We start from the raw sequence: 24,431 nt of genomic DNA, 5'->3' as shown, positions 1-24,431 counted from the left end.
AGGGTCCCCTGCCGGGGGTCTTGTGACCCCGCCATTCATCCCTGCCTGTGGCAGGGGGTCAGGCTAGATGATCTGATCAGGTCCCTCCTGACCCTAGCTAGTATGAAACTATGAAGCAGAGAGAAATAAAAAATGGGATCCAGACTCTGTCATCTCTGTTTTGAGGAGAGTTCGCCAGTCAAGACCTCAGGATTGGTCTCTTGGAAAAACAGAAACTCTGCATCTAGAACTTCACATTCCTTCACATAAAAGTAGTTTTTTCAGTTTATGCTGTATTTTCCCATTTTGTATATCTCTAGTTATTGGATACCTACACATGGATGAAAAGTGCATATATGAATATGAAGGGGAAAAAACCTTCTTATATCTATCCAAATTACTAAACCTCCCTGCTGTTAAACATTACAACATTGCAAACATTACAAATGGAAATTCAGCATTGCCTTCTACATACAAAGAAATGAGATAGGAAAAAATGATATTTCTATCGTAAGTCTATTACTCATTGGAACTTTATTCATTTTCTGCTTTCATGTAGCTTCTTTGGTCAGCATGTGACAATTCTTGCAAGTCTGCCAGATTCTGCAGAAGAAAATCTGTTCCTTTCTCATCGGCAGCTTTAGTCTGGTCTTTCTGGTCAACCAGAAGAATTTTAAATAAGTGAAGTTCAGTTTTTGTGAAGAGTAAATAAAAGGCTATGAACATTACAGTTATATAAACAGTAGATTTAATCTTATTGTTGCACTGTGGTCCAGTATCTATTAATATTTTCAACCCTAAATGCTTAAAAACCAGAAGCTGGTCCCAACCCTTCCCCCTCCGTGTTGAGGTTGGCATAATGTTAGGACACTACAAAAAAAGGGAGGGAGGCAGGGCAAGGTTCTTGTTATTTTCTTTCTGCTTTTTAAATTCTTGGCATTTATATATTTCAAGTTTTTCTCTGAAACCGCAGAACTAGAATCTTTTTTAAAAATGAAAGTTGGGATTCTTTGCCTCCATGATCTGGGGCTTCCAGGGAAATATCAAATATTGTAGGATAAAATTGTAAGAGCTGTAACAACCTTGTTTTGCACCCTACCACAAACCCTACTGGAGAGAGGAGGGAAGCAAGGTGGTCAGGGTCTTACCTGTCTCAGGAACTCAGAGACTCTGGCTGCTGCTGTCAGGGTCACTGTCTGCCAACCCCCAACTGCTGCCAGGGAGCTCCGTCATGTCCCCTCTTCTCTGCCCCCCACCCACCTGCTACTCCCGATACCTGGGGCTACAGTGCTGCAGCAAGGGGGCCACCATTTAGATGCTCCCTCTAAGTCGACACCAGTACTGGTGCTCAGCTTGCCCATTCCTAGTTATGCTACTGATTGATAACACCAGATAATTTCTCTCCCAGGATGGTCTTACTGAACATAGCAGGACCTACTTGTTTGACATCTAATAGAGTAATTCGACTTCTTTAGCCTAGCTATTAGGGGCTTATGCTTTTGATGCTAAAGTTTACTAGTTCAATGCCTGCTTAACAGCTCATGGTTTCCCTGCATATATGGCCATAGCTCCATTACGCCATTATCTTTCACCTTTATGAGCAGGGATCTGGGTTATCCATTGCCTGTGAAAAAATGTGGATTTTCCCATTTAAAGAAGAAAAACATGGATTTTCCCCTTTGAAGCAGGAAACCACAGATTTCCCCTTTTGCAGACAGCTTTCCACAAGCTGGCAGAGTTCCAGCCTGCAACAAGCTGCTTGCAAAAAGGGCGCAAAACCCTGAACCCTGTCTGGAGCGGGGGCTGGCAGGGCCTACAGGTTGGGAGTGAGGGGCACTGGCAGGGCTGGGGGAGGGCTATGGCTTGTGGGAGGGGAACTGTCATATCAGAGCTGTTCGGCACCACAAAACAACAGGGGGGTGGACAGGCACAGCTGGACTAATGATTGAGGCTGGTAGGCTTCCAAATCACTTTAAAGTTGTAAATATATCAATAAAATGTTGTGTTCAACTGATACATATATATATATACATACACACACACACACACACACACACATATATATATACACACACACACACACATATATATAGGCGTTTCATTTTAATTGCAGAAAAACATGGATTTGGGGGGGAGGTATTTAAATCAGAGAATTTTGGATAGTTATCAGAAAATTTTGGATTTTTTAACAGAGAAAATGAGGATCCCCGTTTATGAGACACCTTGGACTTCAGTGCTATTGGGTTTTGCTCTTAACTCAGTTAAATATGATAAATCATCTAATTTCAGGGAGGCAGAGGAGAGCAGCACATCAACATGCTACTAACATTTCTAAGATTTACTTGACATAATTTAAGCTATGATCAGCTAACTTAGTATGCTGTATAAATTTAAACACAAGGAACATATATAGTGTGTTGTGTAGCATCATAAGATTGACTGGCTCACTTGCCTAGCAGTAGTGTAACACTGAGTCATTCCCTGAAAATGGGTAAAGGTGTTAGCAGTGATCCGAAGTCTGCAATTGTGTGGGTGAGTTCCTGAAAAGGACTCCATCTTTATACTATCCATATAGCACAGACTGGCTTTTACCCCCTTGGTGAAATGCAAAGGATCCAACTCATTCCATCACAGCTGGGACCGGAAAGATTTAGAAGCAGAGGGGAAGCAGCAGGCTTAGTCCCACGCAGGAGGGAGATCATTTCACTTTGCAGAAACTCCTCATTAGCTCAAAAGCAAGATTAATGCTTGAAGCAAGAGCTGCATATAGTCCTTCTTGGCCTATATGCCTATATGCATAGGGCGCATCCACACATGCAAGCAGGTGTGCTTGCAGCAGCTCAAATAGAAGCGGTGCAAATTTGAGCGGGGGCTTTTTGCCTCAACACACGTGCTCGGACATGCACTTTGCTGTGGAGCAAATTGTGCCACCTGGGGCAAAATAACCCTGCCTGGCTCCTCCCAGATCTGCAGCCAGGGGAAGCTAGAGCCTGGGGCCAGCACCACCCTGGAGGGTCCCAGCTCCACCCGCCCAGGGCCCATAACTGACCTTTCACAGCAGCAGCGGGGGGACCGAGAGCCAAGCCCCCAGGCCCTACCGGCCCTGGGGCTCCTCCTGCTGACCCAGCATGGCACGTGGGGACCACATGCCAGGCCCAGCCAGGTCCTGCCACCCTTGGGGCTGCTCTGCCACCCAGCCAGGCCGGGCCTGTGGCACCAAGACCTGGCGCCGGGCCCAGCCGGACCCTGGGCCCCTCTGCCACCCGGTCAGGCTGGGCCCATGGCACCAAGACCCAGTGCAGCACGCAGTCCCCACATGCTAGGCCCTGCCGCCCTTAGGGCCTGCTCCGCCACCTGGCTGGGCCCTTCCTATGGGGCAGGACCCAGCCTGGTGCATGGGAGCCATGTGCACTGGACAGCATGAGCAGCCCCAGGGCCGGCAGGACCCAGCTCGGCTCCGCGCGGTCCCCACATGCCAGGCCGGGCTGGGCAGCACGAGCAGCCCGGGGACTGCACAGAGCCCGGCTGGGTCCTGCCAGCCCTAGGCTGCTCATGGTGCCCTATAGCAGCAGGACCCAGCCCGGCGCGTGGCAACCACGCGAAACAGCTGGGTCCTGCCAGCCCTGGGGCTGCTCATGTTGCCCGGTGTGGCCGGGGGGCACAAGCAGCCCCAGGGCCGGCAAAATATGGCTCAGCTCCACACGGTCCCCTTGTGCCGGGCCAGGTCCTGCCGCTATGGAAGGGCCGGCCGGGCAGCAGGACCCGGTGCAGCACACGGGCACTGCGTACCACGCCAGGTCCTGTCACCATGGGCTGGGCCCAGCCAGGCTGGGTGGCACAGGCCCCAGGGCCAGCTCCTGCCTCTGGCCTGCTGTGCCTGGAGGGGGGCCGGGGTGAGGACCTGGCCCAGCTGTGTGTGGCTCTCTAGTCTGGCTTTGCACTGGAGTGGGTCACATGGCTCCAGGAGGCACGGCTCCTGTGCACACCTCCCGGAGCTGTGCAACCCTCTTTGATGCAAAGCCGGACTAGCGAGCTGCATAGATCTGGGCCAGGTCCTCACCCCCCGCAGCCCCGGGGACATCCCCCCTGCCACTCCCTAAAACCACCCAGACCCATGAGCCCCCCCACCCCTCCTGCACTTACCTTGGACAGTGCCGGGGGCAGCAGGAGCACCAAAGAGAGAGACTGGCCAAAATCAGAGTGTCTCTTTTGGAGGACCAACTCCTTGCTGACTCTGGGCATGGTCTGCCACCGTGCCCTGCTCCGCTCTATTGCAGAGTGGTTTTTTTAGACCCCCGGATATCCAGGGGTCTAATTTTATTCCCATGCTGCAAATTTGCAGTATGGGGAACTTTTTCCGTTCCCACATGTGCCTCTTGCCCTGCCTCAAAGGGGTTTGCTCATCTGGGCGCGCCCATAGTATACATTTGGCATACCACAGTGCCCTGAAGTGGGATTGTCAAGGCTCTGAACAGAGCTGGGAAGATAGCCTTTGATCCCTGTATAAACAAAGGGATGTCCAAGTGTTCAAGTGCTACCACAGCTTTAGTCTGTTTTTGTTGATAAGAAATGGATTTATACATTATCAGCATTTTGTTATTTTTGACATGCACAAAGCATCAACCTAAAGAAAGGAAATGATCAAGTGCTGCAGGCCATTGACAAGGGCAAAACTGAAAAGCCTTCCATGTACTCCAAGGTTCAGAGAAGTAACCTGTCTCTCACTGTTTGTTTTAAGTCCCCAGTTTCAATGTTTAACTCTTTCTTGTCTTTTCCAAAAAGCCACCATATCTTCCTAAAGCTGACCTTTTCAAAGCTCAGCAAAAACACTGACTGAGAGGGTATCAGAAATCAGCACCTCCACAGTTAATCGTGTCTTTAATCTAAAGGATAGATTTTTCCCGAGGCATCTTTTAACCAGCATCCTACACATTCTTTTCTCTTTAGTAACCAACTAGTCGTCTACTGCATTGGTCCCAGTGGTTGAATTTTATTATTTCAGTCATTTGGTCAGAATTGCCTCTGGTTAGTAATAAAAATATTGCATTGCTATCCCCTCTGTCCAGGAATCTGAAGCACTTTTGCTAAGTTTAATTAAACTTCACAAACCTACCTAAGAGGTGTTGTCATAAAGCATTTATTTGCACAGTTAGAAAGACCATAAGCAGCTTTTCCCCACATCACACAGCCAGCCTTTGATGGGAACAAACTAGGAGTCTTGCCTCATCCAGGTTTTGACCACTGGAGAGTCATTTACTACCCTAAAGAAATCAGGGTTGTTTCTCATCTTTTGATAATGATATAAACAAAAGACTAGGAGCCCTAGTGTTTCATGCTTCTTTGATTTACTGGGACACCTGAACATTTTCCATGTCATCAAATAGCCTCACATTATATCGTGTCCAAGAGTGCTCTATTTAACTCATTCATTGGTGGTTGATTGACATCTGGCTTCATGATATAGCTTATAACTGCTATTTATCATCTCTGGCTAAACAGATAATTAAGTTTGTTTTTCTGCTGCTTGACCAGAGGAGTTTTAACACTTTGTTGATGTTATAATAACTGTAGTTATTTAATTCTCGGTCTCTGTTCTGCTATTTCTGTTTCCACTGTGTCTGTTTTTTTCCAGTCTTAAGGCATCTGGGTTTTTCCCATGACTTTTCCTTTTTTAACAAACAATGTTCTGATTTGTCAAGGGACAGAATTAATTTTAAGCATGGTGCTTATTTCCTGACTATCAGTGGGACTTTTGTAGGAGGGTGAGGTCAGTTAGATTTGTGAGGTAGCTTGCAGAACCCTTTTCCTACCAGAAGTCTTTGTATACAGTTTTCATATTCAGTTTTATTCCTAGCTCAATCATATGATTCTAGCAGATGATTTTTTTTCCTGTTGGAACTGGCTCTTAAAAATTCACCCCCATTTTTCTTTTTGAGTGCACTTTCTGTGTATACTCCCAGTTCCAACACCCAGTCTCCTACATTTTAATAGGATTAAAAGTTTTATCTTTAAATGATTGCATGGAAAGTCCTTAAGTCTATTGGTGGCTTTGGCATTTTTAAATAAGTCTGCAAAGCCATATTTTGCTGTACTCCCTCTCATTCAAATATGTGACCAGTTCCTGTCTATTGTGATTCACTGTGCCACAGGGTAAGCATGGAAACAGCATACGTTGCAGAAAATATCTAGTATTTTTTAAATGTCTTAAAACTTGCTTGTCAACTGCAAGTATTGAGTCTTCCTGAGCACGTTCTACTTTCCAAAAAAAAGCTATGCAAAGTAAAAATCAGCTTTAAGGAAGTTAAACAATACAATGCTGTCTCCTTATCTCCCAGCCCCCACTTTGCCATTGCAATCAGGGAGCATGGAGCTAGGAGATCTTTATTTCCCAATGCCAGCTCCATGTTTGTGGAGCTGGAGCTGGGAGATCCTTATATCCCAGCACTGGCCCCATGACTGGAGAGCTGGCATTGGGAAATAGGGATCTCCAAGCCCAAGCCCCACAACCATGGAGCTCAGGCTGGAAGATAAGGATCTCCCAGCACCAGCCCCTCAGTCACTGAGTTGGCGCTGGGAGCTCCCTACTGACAGGGGCAGGGGACCCTGCTCCCTGCCCAGCTCTGTGATAGCAGAGCTTGGTGGGAAACAAGCTGGGGAGCTTGCGCAGAGCTTGCACAGCTGAAGTGGGAACAAATTTCCCAGCCTTCTCCCCACCCAGCTCCATGCTCACAGAACTGAGTGGGGAAGAAGCTCCCCAGCCTGTTCCCCACGCAGCTCCACACCTACATGCTTCTGCAGCCCCAACCCTGCGATCAAGGAGCAGGGGCTGGGATCTGTCCAGAAGACCTTTCATAGTGTACCTGAAATAAAACTTCCAAGAAACAGAGAAGATATCCAGTAGGTGACTGGCCCCTTCTCCCAGCACCCTCTCTTCTCACATATAGTCAGTGGCAGCTGTACCCCAGTTAAACTCAACAGCTCACAGGTGTTCATAGGAAAACAAAATTTACTAAATCAAAACCACTTGCTTAAAAATAAAAACAAGTAGACTTCTCCCTGGGCACTTCAAACTAATGCTTAGTGTTCTTCAAATACAAACAGGCTAAAATGAAGGATATTGCAGCAGCCACTTAGTAAAAGTGCACACATGTACTCTCCAACTGAAACCAGGGAGGAAGAGGAGAAAAAACCCGCACTCTGCATCATCAGTAGCTCACCCCAACTCAACAGTTTGCAGGTGTTAACCAGAAAAATGCATATTCACAGCTGAGAGCTAGTCAAAATAGTTTTTACAAATAACAGTCATTATATATCCGAGTCCTCTTTCTTCAAATAATCATTTGACGTAAATGAATCCACTCACAGTAGTTATATACCTCACCGTGTTGTATCACAATTAGGCCCTTAGCCTATTCTTTTTTTTTTCATAGAATCACATGCAAGCTAGTCCTGATAGACTTCACACGTTTGCATTTTTCAGAATTTCTCAAATAGCTTGACTGGTGGTTATACTATGCAGCTAATCACCTAGGTCACATGACATTGTCTCTGCTCCTTGACTAGACAGAAACTTTTTAAGATGGAGAAAAGAGAGTATCAAACAAAGGCTAATACAGTTGTGATGTACATTTTCATATACATAAATGTCCATGTTACAATTTATAAAATTTTCATTAGTGGCATTGGCTTGTGAGGCTAAAAAATACTCCTAATTTCATTCATTAAAAACTAAACCAAGAAGGTGGTATTCAGCCGTTTGGCCCTGTAAGCCAAATGTGTGACATAGGGTCAGTCCATGGCCTAGATCGGACCCCGTGTGCCAGGATCGGGTTCTGTGCAGGCTTGATTAGCCCCTCCCGTATGACAGGATCAGGGCCCTGGGGCCTCACATTGCCTCAGCTCCATCCTGTGGGCTAGGATTCAGCCCAAGGGCCCATGCCACTTCTGTCTGGCCCCACGTGTCAAGATCAGGGCCACAAGGCCCCATGTCACCTCAGCCTGGCCCCATGTACTGGAATCGGGGCCCTGAGGCTGCATACCACCTCAGCCCAGCCCTTCATGCCAGGATTGGACCCCAGGACTCTGTGCTACCTCAGTCTGGCCTCACGTGCTGGGATCAGGGCCCTGAGGCCACACGCCATCTCAGCTCAGCCCTGCATGCCAAGATTGGGCCCCAGGGTCCTGTGCAACAAAGGACTTGGTGCTGGGGACCCAAGGTGGAGCACCCCTGAACTGGGGTGTTTAGAAATTTCTTCCTCTGTAAAATAAGAAGCTAAGACACAGAGGAAGTAGCAGGTATGCGGTGTCATGATCATGCAGTGCCCTTGCGTTTGGGGAATCCCTATTTGTTTCTAAGCTCCTCTGAGAATGCTGGACTGAGAATGGTGCACGGAAAGTATACTCACACGAAGAAACTGTTTTGCTTTGCTCCGAGGTAACCACAGACTTGGACTGATTGTTTATTTTTAATATTAAAGAATTTGCTTAGCAAACACTGTTTGCCAATATATGCGCAACAAAACATAATTGGCTGGCATGACACAGTGATACCGCTGGTGGGCACTCTGCCCAGAAGATGTTTTCTGTTACCCATACCAACTAATGCTTTCTAAAAGGTGGGTGATGCTCACCATAGAAATTTGCAAGACAGGGAAAACTCCCAGAGTCCAACAATACAAACACCATCTCCCTTCTCTCATCCTTTCTGATGAGTTGGCAGGACAGTGCACTTTTCCCCAGAGGTAAACTGAGCCTCTAGCATGTGAAGCAGAGAAATCGGAATATTAAATTTAAGCAAGTGAAGAGAAAAATAATGAAAATGTCTGAATATCCCATTTTGAAATTACATTGAGTAGCAGATTAGGACTACTGTATCCACTGTAAAATTAAAGGAATGAGTACAGTTGTGTCAGCAAATCTAAACTTATCTAAAGAATCCCTTGGAAAAATAATTCAAGCCTAGTTTTCTATGTTGCTAGGATAACAGAAACAACAGTTCATATTGTAGAGATTATACTGTTGCCAGGTACCTAAGAGACAAGGAAATGCCTGCATGTGGGCTGGATGTTCTTTTATTATGACAGCTCCAGATTACTGTGATAGTGACGGAGTACTGTACTCGTGACTATGGCATGGCATAGACCCCCATGAAAAGCTATGTTTGACTACAGGTGGGAAACCACCTTCCAGTCTGGATAGCAAGAAGAGAATGGCAAGTGGAACAAAACAATTTTCTGGAGGAATACATCTGAGCAAAGGCTAGAGGTAGGCTGCCAGTGACTTCAGTTTCAACTGAGAGGACTGAGGGGACTCCAATAACCAAGAGGAGATTCTGTAATTGGGAGTCACCCCAGGTGACTAAGCCTACTGACTGGTCATGAGGAGAGGCTGGAGAAGATGCTGCTATATCATGGGGTATTTGGTTTGTGTGTTGGGAGGAACTAAGATGGAAATTACTGCAGAGGGGATTGATCTGTGCAGCAGTTGGACTGACCCAGTAGGTTCAGAACAACCTTATAGGGATGGGGTTAGGCAATCCAGGCAAAAAAAACCCATATCCTTCAGGGGTGACACAGCAAACCAAGAACATAAATGACAGCAGCACATGGTTGATTCTTAACTTTCAGGATGAAGAGAGGTCAGGTTAGGTTTTACTGGAACTTTTCATTAGGTCAGAGTATATTACTTGGTATATTTCTGTTCCTGAAGCTGGGAATATTGGATGATTGGTGGGGAAAGTGTAGTTTCCCTACAGGTCCATTCTTAAGCATGGGAACTGCTTAAGAACACCATATTGGAGGCACTGAGCAAATGCATACTGCAAATCAAAAAAACGGAAAGTGGATCAAAAGAAAGCCAACATGGTTTAATGGCAGAATTGCAGAAGCAATAAGCAGAAAAAAAGAGGTTTTGCAAAAAGTGGCAGTCTAATCCCAATGAGGAAAAATTTTTAAGGGTATAAACACTAGCAAATCAAATGTAAAACTGTAATAAGCCAAGCCAAGAAAGAAGTTGAAGAGACACTTGCTAGAGACACAAAAGGCAACAATAACAATTTCTTTAAGGTCATTAGAAACCAAGGACATGCCAGGGAGTCAGTAGGGTCTTTGGATAATCAGGGTATCAAAACAGTGCTAATAGATGACCAGACCATTGCCAAGAAATGAAATGCGTTCTTTGCATCCATCTTCGCTATGGAAGTTGTTAGGGAAATTCCATCACCAGATTCACTGCTCCTTAGGGACAAGTCAGTAGAGTTGACCCAAACTGAGGTTTCAATAAATGATCTTGTAGAGGAAATTGATAAATTAAACAATATCAAATCACCAGGACCTGATAGCATCAACCCTAGGGTCCTGAAGGAGCTCAGATTGGAAATTGTCAAACTCCTAACTGTAGTATGCAACCTATCACTAAAAACAGCCTTGGTACCCCAGGACTGGAGGGTTGACAATGTGACTCCCATATTTAAAAAGACTCTAGAGGGGATACAGGGAAATACAGACGGGCAAGCCTAACTTCTGTTCCTAGAAAACTGGTAGAAACAATAATGAAAAGAATTGTTCAGCACATGGATGGACATGACTTGTGGGGTCATGTTGTGAACATGAATTGTGGGGTGGAGGTATAGATGAACATGACTTGCTGGGGGGGAATTAACATGACTTTGCCAAAGGGAAACCATTTTACTAGAGTTTTTTGAGGGTACCAATAAGCAGGTGGATCGGGGTGATCCAGTTGATGTATTATATTTGGTCCCCTCTTAGAGGCTCTTAACTAAGTTAAGTAGTCACTGAATTAGAGAATGTCTACCTATGGAATAGAAACTGACTTAAAGATGGAAAGCAAAGAGTGAGTGTAAATGGTCAGTTTTCAGGTTGGAAATAAATAAATAGCAGGGTCCCCCAGGGACCTGTGTTGGGACCAGTTCTGTTTAACATATTCATAAGTGATTCGTAGATTCATAGATGTTTGGGTTGGAAGGGCTCTTAGCAGATCATCAAGTCCAACCCCCTGCCCTGGGCAGCAGAAAAGAGCGATGAGGTCATATGACCCCAGCCAGGTGCATGTGTAGCCTCCTCTTAAAGACCCCCAAGGTAGAGGAAAACACTATCTCCCTTGGAAGCTCATTGCAGATTTTGGCAGCTCTTACCGTAAAGTTCTTCCTGATGTCTAACCTAAATCTGCTTTCCTTCAGTTTGTGGCCATTGTTCCTAGTTACTCCAAGGGGTGCCCTGGTAAACAGAGCATCTCTTATTCCTTGCTGTCCCCACCTAATGAATTTGTGGTGGCCTCAAGATCACCTCTCAACCTTCTCTTGTGGAGGCTTGTGGACTCTCAATCTCTCCTCATAGGACTTTGCCTGCAGGTCCTGAACCATATGAGTGGCCCTCCTCTGAACCCTCTTGAGGTTGTCCATATCCCTCTTGAAATGTGGCACCCAAAACTGGATGCAGTACTCCAACTGCGGCCTGACCAATGCCACATAATGCACGATATAGTGCAGTTAGCTTTACTGATCACTTCCACACATTAACAACTCATGTTCATCTTGGAGTCACCAGTGACTCCAAGATCCCTTTCCACTGCTGTGCTGTTGAGAAGGTCCTCCCCCAGCCTCTAAGCATGCTGGTGGTTCCTTCTTCCTAGGTGCAGCACCTTGCATTTGTCCTTATTGAACTGCTTCCTATTCTGTTCCACCCACCTTTCCAACCTGTCCAGATCCACCTGGATTCATTCCCTACTCTCTGGTGTGTTAACTTTACCCCATAATTTGGTATCCAAGTCACTGATAAAAATGTTGAACAGCACTGGTCCAAGGACTGAGTCTTCTGGGACTCCACTGCCCACGTCTTTACTGGTCGATACCAAGCCATCCACCACCACTCTCTGAGTGTGACCCCTAAGCCAATTTGCCACCCACCTGACTATAATCATCTATGTCACAGTTGCTCAGTTTATCTATGAGAATACAATGAGATACTGTATCGAAGGCCTTCTTAAAATCCAAGTAGATGACATCCACCTCAATTCCTGTGTCTAAGCATTTTGTAACCTGGTCATAAAAAGAAACAAGGTTAGTCAGGTAGGATCTATCTGCTGTAAATCTGTGCTGCTTGCCCTTTAGCATTGCTGGACTCCCACAAATAGGATCCTTAATAATTTTTTTCAAAGGTTTTCCCGAGGATAGAGGTGAGACTAACCAGTCTATAGTTACCCGGATCCTCCTTCCTCCCCTTCTTAAAAATAGGGACCACATTGGCCCTTTTCCAGTCCTCTGGGACCTGACCTGAGCACCAAGAGTGCTCAAACAGCCTTGCCGGTGGCTCTGCTATGACACTGGCCAATTCCTTCAGCACCCTTAGATGAAGATCATCCGGCCTTGCTGACTTAAACACATCCAGCCCCTCCAAGTGTCTCTTCCCTAAGTTGGTGTTAACAGTTGGTGGGCTGGTTTCCCCTTTATGCTCGTCTATGATCCAATCATGAGATTTGTCCTGATTCGAGTTCAGGAATACAGAGGCAAAAAACTCATTGAAGAGCTCAGCTTTGTCCCCCCTATCTGTCACTAATTGCCCTCATTTGTCTTGTAGGGGGCCAATGCTACCCTGCGCCTTCTTTTTGATCTAGAAAAGGGGATATGTAGTGAGGTGGCCAAACTTGCAGAGGACACAAAATTATTCAAAGTGGCAAAGCCCAAGGCAAACTGTGAGGAAATACAAAAGGATTTGGCACTACTGAGCAAATGGGCAACTAAATGACAGATGAAATTCAGTGTATATAAGTGTAAAGTGATGCACATGGGCAAAAATAACCCAAGTTATACTTACACTGTGATGGGCTCTGCATTAGCTGTTACCACACAGGAAAGAGATCTGAGAGTTATTGTGAATATTTCACTAAAAACATCAGCTCAGTACTCAGCAGCGGTCAAAAAGCAAACAAAATGTTAGGGATTATTAAGAAGGAAATTGTAAACAAAACAAAGTATCATTATGTCCTTTTATAAATCCAGGCTGCATCCACACCTTGAGTACTGTACCCAGTTTTGGTTTCCCCACCTCAAAAAGAATATAGGAAACCTAGAGAAGGTACAGAGAAGGGTGACAATGATGATTAGTGGTATGGAAGGGCTTCCATATGAGAAGAGACTGAAGAGGCTAGGCCTATTCAATTTAGAAGAGAGACACCTGAGGGGTGACATGATAAGGGTTTAAAAAATCCTAAATGGCAAAGAGGGATTTATAATTTATTATCTCACAGAATACAAGAACAAGGGGTCACAAAACTAAAGTAGTGGGTACTTAATTTAAAAGGAAGTTCTGTTTCACACAGTGTGTAATAAAGTGTGGAACTCACTGCCCCAGATGTGCAAGCTGATAGTTTAGCCAGATCCTAAAAGGGGTTGGACAAATTCTTGGAGGAAAGGGTCATCAGGAGCTACTGAGCATGAGAGTTAGAGATACGGCCTCTGAATCACAACTTCCTAGCCCAGGAGTGAACAATTATTTCAGCTAGAGGGCCACTTAATGAATTTTGATGAGCTGTCAATGGCCACACACATAAAATTAGAAGATATCATTTAAACAAATTATAGATAAAAAGGAAACTGTATATTAAGAATCAAATAACTACTATAACAGCTTAATTTAATTTCAGAAATATTTTTGTCCTGATTTATGTTTTTTTGAGTGGCGTATGTAGAAGTGATTGCATAATAGATCAAATTAAAGTCTTACTCTTGTATATTGTGAGGGGAGGAGGTGTGGAAGGGTGTGTGTGTAAGGGGGTATGGGTAGGCATGTGGGGTGGGAGTGGGGGAGTGTGAGGGGCATATGGGATGGATGTGCGGGGGATGGGGGTGCACATGTGTGTGAGGAGCTGCCTTCATGCTAGGTCCTGGGAACTGGCTGGGGATGGGGAGGAGGTATGGAGGGGAGAGCAGGGGGCACGTGCATCAGAGCTCACCTGGGTTGGGGGCAAGTGCAGGTGTGGTCAGCCCCCTTTGGCCCATGGCTGCCCTGCAACACTCTGCATGGAGCCAAACCCTGCCTGCTCCTGCCTGGGGCAGCCCACACTGAAGATAGCAGTACTCTGACCCTAGCCAATGCTCACAGCTTCCTGGTGCAGCTGCAGCCACTCAGGTACTGCTCAGCTTCTGCCACCCCCAGCAGCTTCTCCTTCTCCTCCTTCTGTCCCTACTGTGCTACTCTGGGCAGCAGGTACTTCAGACAAGTGGTGGTGGCCATGGAGGCATGTGCCGGACAGCAGATGCCCAGCCAGGTGTGATTCATGTGCCCAGCCAGCTGGGTAGCTCCTGCCCCAGTGCCTGGGGCTGTAGCTCCCAGGCACCTTGCACCCAATCAGCCACCTGCAGGTGGCTGCTAATTGCACCAGGCAGACAGAGTAGATGGAAGGTAGCTGGGGGCTGGAGCTGGAGCCCCACACACTGGGGCAAAAGCCGCCCTGCTGCAGCTTCTTCCTACCTGGCTGAGCTTGTGGAGTCCGGCATGCATCCCCGTGGCTTCCTTGCATTGCCTGCTGCCCAGAGTGGCACAGCAGTTGCAGGAGGAAGAGGAGGAGGAGCCACTGGAGGCATGGGGAACCAAGTAGTACCTGGGTGGCTGCAGCTGCACCAGGAGCAACCCCACTGGGAAGCTGCATGCATTGGCCAGGGCAATGGAGTTGGCAGGTGCAGGTTGGGTGCATGTGGGAGTGCAGCATGGGCTGCCCCGGGCAGGAGCAGGCAGTGTTCAGCCTCACGAGGAGCACTCCTGGGGAAGCTGGACTGGATACAATCAATTGGCAGGCACCAACCCACAGGCGAGATCCAATCAGTTGGTGGGCTGGATCCAGCTCATGGGCCATATTTTGCCTACTCCTTTCCTATACCTTAAATACTAGAGGCTGCAAGTGAGAGAAGAACAGTGAAAAAAAACCTTGGTTCAGTCTCCTGCTCATCATATACTCTCTGCCAGCTTGAGACAGGATACTGGGCAAGATGGACCTTTGGTTTGACCCAGTAAATGTCAATTTTTATGTTCTTACTGTTTAACGTATTTGTTGGATATAAAACAACCTGATCAATACATCCTTTTTGGTAAAAACAGAGTTCCCGATCCCAGTATCTGTGCCAGACTTTTGATTAATAAACTGTGGTATGCCTGTCTAGAGTCTTCCCTGAATTTCATTGAAACAAAGTACTCCCTCTCACTTCCTGTCTGTTGCTGTTAAACAGAAGTCACATTTCACTAAGGGCTGCATTCTACTGAAGGATGAAAGGTTCCTTATAGGTAGCCTGTTTGTTCGGTGCTTAAGGGTTTTTTGAGATAGCAGGCAGTATTTTAATATGGGCTATGACAAGACATGAATTTGATAGTGGTACCAAAATCAAGGACTGATAATACCACTGAATTTGGCCCTTGATCTTTACAGCGTGGCCTCTGAAACAAGGAGTTCATAGGTTCTCTGTTTGGGAAACAGAGAACACAGGTAATCATAGAAACATGTTTCTAGCCTGATTCTGGGGCTGATCAGCACTGAACTCCATGACCAGTCAGACACAAATGACTTTAAAGGAAATGGGGCTTTTAAGAAGTTTTTACAAATATAAAATGTTGATCAAAGTCTTTTTGATCTCTGTCAAACAGACTCCTTGGCAGAACTCCATTGCTCACACAAGAAGCAGCATATTTTACCAGCTACAGATAGACACGGCTGTGGCAGCTGTGTGGCATTTAACTGTGCCACAGGCTGCATAGCATTTAAGTAAGCTAAATCATGGATTAATTCTCTGATATCCTCATTAGCCTTTTTGATGAACAGAAAAATCAGGCGGGCAGACATATATAAAAAGATATACCACAGCGTCCACTGCTTCTCACCCTGTCTCTGTGTGACACATGGTCCACCTTAACAGGCTACCAAGGGTTAATAAATGAATAACTCTTCCCATGGTTATCAGGATGCATGCTGATTGGTCCAAGTAGCTAGAATGATTAATGGAGACTTTTATAATTGAAAGAGAAACAGATGCCATTTTGGTCCTATTGCTGTTGTATTTCTGCTCAGCTTTTCTGGTTATATGCAAGTTTCTGTTTTGCTTTCTCCTGACTGGCTCCATAGCAACTGTACTAGGACTGGTACAGAGATTTTATCTTTAAGGTAGGAAATTCCTATCAAGACAAGCTCATTATTTTAAATAAAATGGACAGGAAGATTCTAAGAAAGGTCAGTATTACATAATGTAAATGCAAAAGCAATAAAATTACCCCCATTTGGTAATTCACATCATGACTTGAATTCTTTGTTGATGTCCTGCAGTTTTCAGTTAGCATCAAACTGCCATTAATTACTTTACCTTTAAGCAAAACTAAAATGTACATAGTATGAAATGTAAATATGTTCTGGATTCTAACACCAGCCAGGCTTGGAGGCAGGGTTTTTAGTGTAGAAATAATTAATCCCATAGGAATTATTCTCTCAGTGATTGCCTAGAAAAGAATTATCCTGGGATAGTTAACTGATAAGAGGCAAATATTTTTTTAATGAATTAAAGCATATTTCTTTCCTGGATAACCTGCTGTTGTGCTTCAGCGGTAGGATCCTTCTCTGCTGCATGGGAGACCTTGGTTTGATTTCTGGACATGTGTATAATTGCAGCCATTGAGATACCGAATGTCTGGACTCCGTCTGGCCTTTGGATTCTATCTCAATATTCAATGGGATGGAAGGTCTCCACTCCTCCATGCTCTTGCCTAGGTCTATGTTTTGAAGGTCCTGGTAACCTCTCATATATGTACCATGACATAGAAGGATCGATGGTTGCATACTGCTATGATGAATGTTCTTCACAACCTGGCTATCAGTACCTATACACAGTACCTTCATAACCTGGCTATCAATACCTGGGAGTATTCATTGCATATTTCTGGACTCACCTCCATTGTATTTTTACCTTGCTCACCTATCATGCTTTATAGTGACATGTCAAGGTTGCCTTCTGGTTTAACACTGAATGTTGGGCTATAAATCTGAACACTGAGGTTTCACAAAAAAAATATGTTCTCTAGGATTTATTTCTTTTTCATGTGGCATTTTCTCCTTTGAGCCAGGCCTTTAGGACTGAAGTTAAGCATTGCTGGAATATCTTTTCCTTTTTCATCTAAAGTAAAGTATAATAAAATTATATTTTCCCTAGGGACTGAAAGTACAATATAATCCATTCTTCCTCATAAATAAAATGGAAGTATTCCTGCTATCCAACTTGCCCTCTCTTTGTAAATACTTGAAGTCAGATTTTTCTAGCCTGTCATGTTTTCAACTAAAAGTAATTTTGAAGTCATCGGATCTCATCCTAAAACCATTCGGAAGCATTCCATTCAGATACAGTTCCTCTAACACAGTGGTTCCCAAGCTTTTTAGACTTAATGCATCCTCCTTAGTTTTGAAGCATCCCTTGGAAAATGTCTGCTCTTTATTTTCACTCAGTTTTTGACTACAGAAAAATAATAGAGTGATTCTTCTGTTGCTGAGAACTCAGACCACAAAAAGTCTGAATATTTTAAACACTATGAATTTCTATTTGAAATCTCTGGGTTTACCTGAGGTATTATGTTTGCACACCTAACAATAATGAAGTTAAATGGCACCCCACAGTACCCTTGAAAGGATATCAGAGGCTGCAGCCCACTGGTTGAAAATCACTGTTCTAATATATTTCGAACACATTTACATTTGAATGATACTAGGTAGTCAAGTCAGGTCTGACCAAAATGTATAGAACATAAATTACAAGATGGTGTCCAAAAGTTTCCCTGATTCTGGATTTATAAACTAGAATTAAATCACGGATACACAAGCAAATTATACTTAGTTAAAAATGGGAGGGAGAATTTACAGCTCATCAGCTGCTGCATGGAAACTCTTGTGTGTGCCTGAGCCTATCCCACAAAGTAGGAGCTAAACTGTGGTATGAACAGAAGTTCAGTGTCTCCAGAGAGAGTCCCTGCTCTCTCAGGAGAAAACATAAGTGTACAGACATTTATAATTTCTCTCTCAGAATAAAAGAGACCACTCAGAGAAAAATAACTTGGGAATAACCAGAGTGACCCAGCGATCTCACGAGGACCCTTCCAGCCTTAAACTTCTGCGAATCTGTGTGAAGTAGGTCTCAGGATAATAATATCTCTCAGAAGACCAATTGTCTGTACAGGCAGTTAGTCCTGTTTTATTCAAGAGTAAGATGGCTAGATTCTAGGGTTAGATTCTCCCACATTTACTTTTGGGCATGTCTACACAAGACACTACAATACACTACATCACCATAGTGATGAACTGCAGCATGTAGCTCATCACTACAGAGATGTAGCGTCAACAGGCACTAAGCCTGATGCCGCCACAACTGCGCAGTAGCAACAATGTACTGCGCAGTAGAGTCGAAAATGACCTGTGCACCACTGGGACCGCACAATACTGGTGGATACTGCACAGTCATTTAGTACTTGCTAAAACAAATTCAAATACCAAATGACTAAAGCAAGTACTAAATGACTGCACAGTACCAACTACGCAATCGGGACATGTGTAGACGCACCCAGTATGGAGCAACATATTACACAGTCTGAACAAAAATGGTAGAGTCCAGCTTTATTTTTCTTGTGTCTTAGGTTTGCATCTGTATCAGTGGTCTAATAACACTCATACCTCATATAGGTGATGATTAGATATTGTAGATAGATGCTGTCCTCCCTTTTCTGTATCAAAGCAATGTAAAGGCTACTTTAACTTACTCCATCATATAATAATAAGGATAAGCACAGCTAGGGACAGACATTATACATAAACCAGTTTAAGTGATCAGAAACTGATTTAAATCTATAACAGAACAGATGTTCAATGCACATAAACTAGTTTGAAAATGGCTGAAACTGGTTTGAGATAAACCTGGTTGAATGTAGTATCAAACTTAATTGATTGGGCTCAAACCGGTTTATGTAATGTCTGCCCCAGACTCCTTGCTGGTTTAAGTTAAACCAGGCTTCCCCAGCATTCTGGCATGCTCTCTGGACTGGGCAGGCTCTGTGCTCCACAGCAGGGCTGGCTCCACCCCTCTGCTCCCTGGCTGCAGCTCCAACAGAGACTGTAGGCTGCTCCTCCTCTTCCCCCTCACCACTCCCTGCTAAGGAGGATTTCCCGCTCCCCTTTGGGGAGAGGTGTCTGTGTATTAGCTAGCAGATGGGACAAAGGCAGAATCAACAGGTAGCTAGTACTGTTCTTCTGTTGTTTTCTTAATAGGGTGATAAACACTGTGTTGCCTGCTGGGCTGGTCAGGAGAGGGGGGGAAACCCCTCTCTAAACAGAGCATCTTGCTGGGGCCTGGCCACTCCCCCCTCAGCTCAGCACTGTGGAAGGGAGGGAGGGCTTCTCTAGAGCCCCCCAGCTTCTAGCCTGAGCCACTGCAGTTACAATACACTGCATGTCTGGGGTGTCTGTACAGTTACAAACTGATTTAGCCTAGCCAGGTTAGACCAACCTGCAAAGATTGAATCAATTCAAGCTCAGGGCTTTTGAATGTCTGTCCCTAGCTATGGAAGTTAAGTGAGTTCCCAGATGACTGGAAAAGAGCAAATATAGTACCCATCTTCATGGGTGGATCCAGGGGGAGGTACAGGGTATGTGGCTATGCCTGCTCCAGCTATACAGTGCTCTCTGAACTCTCTGAGCTTATTCTCTCATCAGTGCAGCTGCTGCCAGAGCTTGCACTGGTACAACTCGAACCCAGGTGGTGAATGCCACTTCTGCTTACCCCCTTCACCCCCTATACTGTCTTTCCTGCCACTAAATTCAGCAGCAGGAGAAAAGTGGAGGTAAGTGGTAGTATTACCTGCCCCTCCCCTGGATCCAACCCTGCCCATCTTTAAGAAAGGAGACAAAAAGCACCCAGGCAATGACAGGCTAGTCAAAATAACCCTGATACCCAGAATAGTTATGATGTGTATCATCATGATTTCTGTTTCTAAGCACTAAAAACATAATAAGGTGATCAGGAACAGCCAACATAGATTTGTCAAGAATAAGTCATGCTTCACCGACCTAATTTCCTTCTGTGACAGGTAATGGGCTTTGTGAATTGGGAGAGAGCAATGGATGTAGGTTATAGGGTGCCAACCTCTAATCTAGACTGTGTTTCCTTAGCTTGTTAATGAGGATGCTGTGAGAGATTGTCAGAAGTCTTGCTAAAGTCAAGATATATCTCAGCCACTGCTCTCCCCACATCCACAGAGCCTGCCACCTTATCAAATTAAATCAGGTTGGTCAGGCATGACTTTCTCCTGGTGAATACATGCTGGCTGTTCCTGATCTCCTCTAGGTACTTTACAGTAGATTCCTCAAGTACCTTCTCCATAAGCTTTCCATGTATCAACATCCAGCTGACCAATCTGTAGATCCCTGGATCCTCCTACTTCCCTTTCACCATATTTGTCCTTTTCCCATCATACAGAACCTCAGCATGACCTCCACAAGTTCTCAGGGCAGATAACCAATGGCTTGAAAATGACCTCAGCCAGTTCCTTCAGCACCCTAAGGCATATCCCATCCAGCCCTACCACCTTGAAAGCATCTATCTTCTCTGAGTAATTCCTAACCTGTTCTGCCATTACTGTAGGCTGTTTGTGTCCCTCCCTATCTTTGCCACCAACTGCACTCATCATCCGATAGCTGCCTCTGTTTGTGAAGACTGAAGTAAAAAAGGCATTAAATAATTCAGCCTTCTCTGCATCTATAACTAGATTTCTTTCTGCATTCCATATGGAATCTATGGTTTCTCTAGTCTTTTTCCTGCTCTTAACATTCTTGTAGACTCCCTTTTTATTGCCTTTTATGTCCCTTGCCAGCTGTATCTCAAATTATGCCTTGACTTTCTTAATTTCCTCCCTGCATGCCTATGCAATACTCTTCCCTAGTACAATGACCAAGTTTCCACCTTTTATAGGATTAATTTTTGAGTTTCAAAACTGTCTAGCCAGGCTGCCCTCCTGTTCCCATTGTTCCATCACATCAGGATAGCTTGCTCCTGCACCCTTAAAAGAGCCTCCTTAAAGTACAGCCAGGAATATTTCAGAAATATATTGGAATGTAACAGTGACAACTCATCTTCATTATACAGGACAAAAACCTGTTTAAAATAGTTTCAGAGGTGCTGCAACAGATAACAATTTTTTTAAATAAGTAAATAAATGTTTTCCTTTGGAAATGAAACCACAAAGAGAGCTACAGTTGACTTAAAAGGGAAATTATCTCTAATAGAACTATACTTTTAAAAAAGAAAAAAAATCAAGTGTGAATTACATTTATAAACTTAACATTTACAAAATTCTGCTTTGAAAGTATCTATATTCATCATTGCTAAAGGCAATATGGAAACTATAGTAAGTTTCCTTTCCTTTCAAGCTCGAACAAAACATCAAACAAGTTGCAGAACCCCATTTGACCTCCAAAATAGCATCTCTGAAACCAATTTAAATGGGTGTTTGTCCTATAAAACAAAGATCATTTTTCATTGTTACATATTTCTGAAATTGCAGTCAGAGTCCCTACTGACACCAAGATGCAGATAAAGTGTTTTCACTTGTCATGACAATATTACTAGTCTGAGTCAAATAACACATCAGTTAAAAAAATGGATTAATGATCAGTCTTTCTGGCCCCATGCTAAAAGAGGTCTTTCAGTTACATTGTTTCTAGACACATCTCCATTTTCTAATGTCATGTTCATGTTAGTTTGAAAAACAGAAATGGACTTTTTTAAACTTCAGATTTTAAATGAAAGATTATTTACAAGGTACTTAGTATGTTTTCTGCAAATGGTAAATAGCCATCCAACATTAAAAATGCCTTCAACCTGCAGCTTCTGTCACTATCCAAACCAAAATATACTGTTTGCACCAGCGTGGCAAGAAGTTATTGGAGTGAGAGCCTATTGGGTTACAGATAGGCTGTTTTATGACTCTGATCACATTTTGTTTGTGTGGTACAGATAATTGATTTACTTGACATTACATTTACCCTTAATTACCTTTGTCTCTTTAAGAGACAAACTCCTAAAGGAAATGAGCCCCTAAAACTCCTTTCCGCTGTTTTCAGTAGAAGTAAAGAATGCTCAGTAGCTGTGTGCATGCTGAACCTGTCAACTTTATGGGCTCCTATACACATGCAGGGAGCTTGCTCCAACACGCTGTAATTCCAGTTAATTGAGTTGCTGGAGTGTGGAAATTAATGCACTCTAGCACTCTCCAGCATCACCAGGGCAGGATTAGCCTTTTAGTGAGCCCTAGGCAAACAAACTCGTGGGGTCCAGGCCAGTCGAGACCCACCCCCCCCACCCATGGGGAGTGGGGCTCAGAGCCGCTGGTAGGAAGAAGCTGTGGCAGCAGCAAGGCTGGCAGAGGGGAAGGGAAGGGAAGGGAAGGGAGGTGGATGGGGCCATTTGCATCACCACCGCAGAGGGAAGGACCAGGCCCCCCACAGCTCGGGGCCCGAGGCATGTGCCTAGTTTGCCCATGCATTAATCCATCCCTGAGCGTCACATGTATCAGCATCCCCACCTGGAAAATGGCAGTGGGATGCTTTAAACTAAAGCTTGTTTGATGAGCTTTAGTTCAAAGGGTCCCACTGCCATTTTTCAGCACAGGGACGCTGATACATGTGATGCTCTGGGTACTTTTAATTAGCGTGGCTCTTGCAGATGCGCTAATTAAAGCACTCCTCCCCCTCCCCCCGCCAACTCACACCTCCCAGAGCATGTGTATAAACACCCCATAGTTTTCCACTAGGTCTTTTCTTTGCCACTGCTTTCTGTGCCTTCTCATGTATTCTTTTGATGGTTGTTGTAATAGTATTGGTTGAGGATATTATGTCTGAGAAAGCTGTTTCTTTGATTGCACACACCTGCATGTCTTTACCACTCTTTTAATAATGGACTTTGTATCTTTCAGCAGTTTACTTTTGAAGCAAGCAATACTAATCTCATTCTAATTGCCTTAAGAGTCGCACACATTGCACTACTTGCCATATTTCCCATAAGGCTAAATTTTCCTGTTGTCATTGCATCACGACCTTTTGCTTTGGACTCCACTATAAATAAATATCATGAAGATTGTCTTATAATGAACCCTAAGCTTGTAGTAAGACAAGAAAGGAAGTAAGTTTGAGAACGTGACCTGGAAGTGAACCATTTCCTGAATTTTATACTGAATTTACTATATTGAATTTATAAATGGCTAAGGATTATATAGTCTGATTTGAGTTTTTCTAACTAATTTAAATCTCTTTCAACTGAAGTATTAATTAGCATTCTCAGTTGCAGCTAAGCAACATGGAATTGATTAAATGTTTTTCTTTCCTGCTGTTTCCTTCAAGGATATCCAGTGAACATTCTCCAAAGCTTCAGATCCGGAGCCACAGTTACCTGAGGGCTGTGAGTGAAGTCTCTATCAATAGGAGTTTGGACAGTCTAGACCCTGCAGGTCTGCTTACTTCTCCCAAATTCCGTTCCCGGAACGAGAGCTACATGAGAGCCATGAGTACCATCAGTCAGGTTAGTGAGATGCAGGCACAGCTAAGAAAACAAGATCAAACTTAGTCCCTAGCCAATTTAAATATTTATGCAATGTATGGAGTCCTATCATTCTCACTACTGTTGAAAGTAAACCAGATCTGCTACTAATTATGCATTCAAAATAAATAAATAATGCCATGTATTTATCTATACTTTCAGTGAAATATAAGGTTTTGTAACATCAAATCTAAATTTTTAAAATTGACAACTGATTCTGATTACACAACATGAAAGTGTGTGCTCAGTACTGTTTGATACTCTGATCACTTTAAAGGGTTTCATGTTTGGCATCCAAATATAGGCTTCTAAAAACGTAGGCATTGGAATCCTAATGTGAGCAAGTAAAGACTTCCAGTTTTCCTTTGAAGTATGGAAACAAACAGTTTGAAGAGAAAAAAACAAAGATCACTGTTCTTTTGTGTTTCACAAGCATCATTCTGAAGTGGACTTTAATAGACAATTTTAAGAAGGTTTATTAATTCCATTTTACTAACGTTTTTTAACTTGCAAAACTATAAAGTAATGGCCTTGACTGACACACGTGTATGGTTCAGATGCTAGTTACAAAAATGTGTCTCATTTTCCTGAAAAAAATGTATGCTATATATAGTCTGCAAGATAAACATCACATAATTTGGCACTTTGGAAATTGTGAGTTTTGGCACAGTGATGTAGCCTAGTCTTGTATACAATATGCTTTTGGAATCAACCTACAGTTATGTGTCTCTAGCTACCATTCATTTTTTAGATTTGAATCAGCTATTAGCAAACTTATAAAGTATATCATAAAGTAAAAATGTTGCAGGTTATTTGTTAAGGTAAATAAACATCA

The 24,431-nt window shown here is 44.0% G+C and overlaps 1 protein-coding gene across 1 annotated transcript in view; it reads left to right on the top strand.

Annotated features, from left to right (window-relative positions):
* Positions 1-24,431, top strand: part of DLGAP1 (DLG associated protein 1) — a 719,594-nt gene that overhangs the window by 549,544 nt on the left and 145,619 nt on the right. The window contains exon 7 of the mRNA XM_025210860.1: positions 23,401-23,578. Coding sequence (XP_025066645.1) covers positions 23,401-23,578 — 178 coding nt within the window. The remainder of the gene's footprint in view (positions 1-23,400; positions 23,579-24,431) is intronic.

The sequence above is a fragment of the Alligator sinensis genome, unplaced genomic scaffold (assembly GCF_000455745.1).
Source record: "Alligator sinensis unplaced genomic scaffold, ASM45574v1 scaffold168_1, whole genome shotgun sequence".
NCBI lineage: Eukaryota > Metazoa > Chordata > Crocodylia > Alligatoridae > Alligator > Alligator sinensis.
The sequence above is the reverse complement of the archived record's forward strand: the minus strand, read 5'-3'. Positions and strand labels throughout refer to the sequence as shown.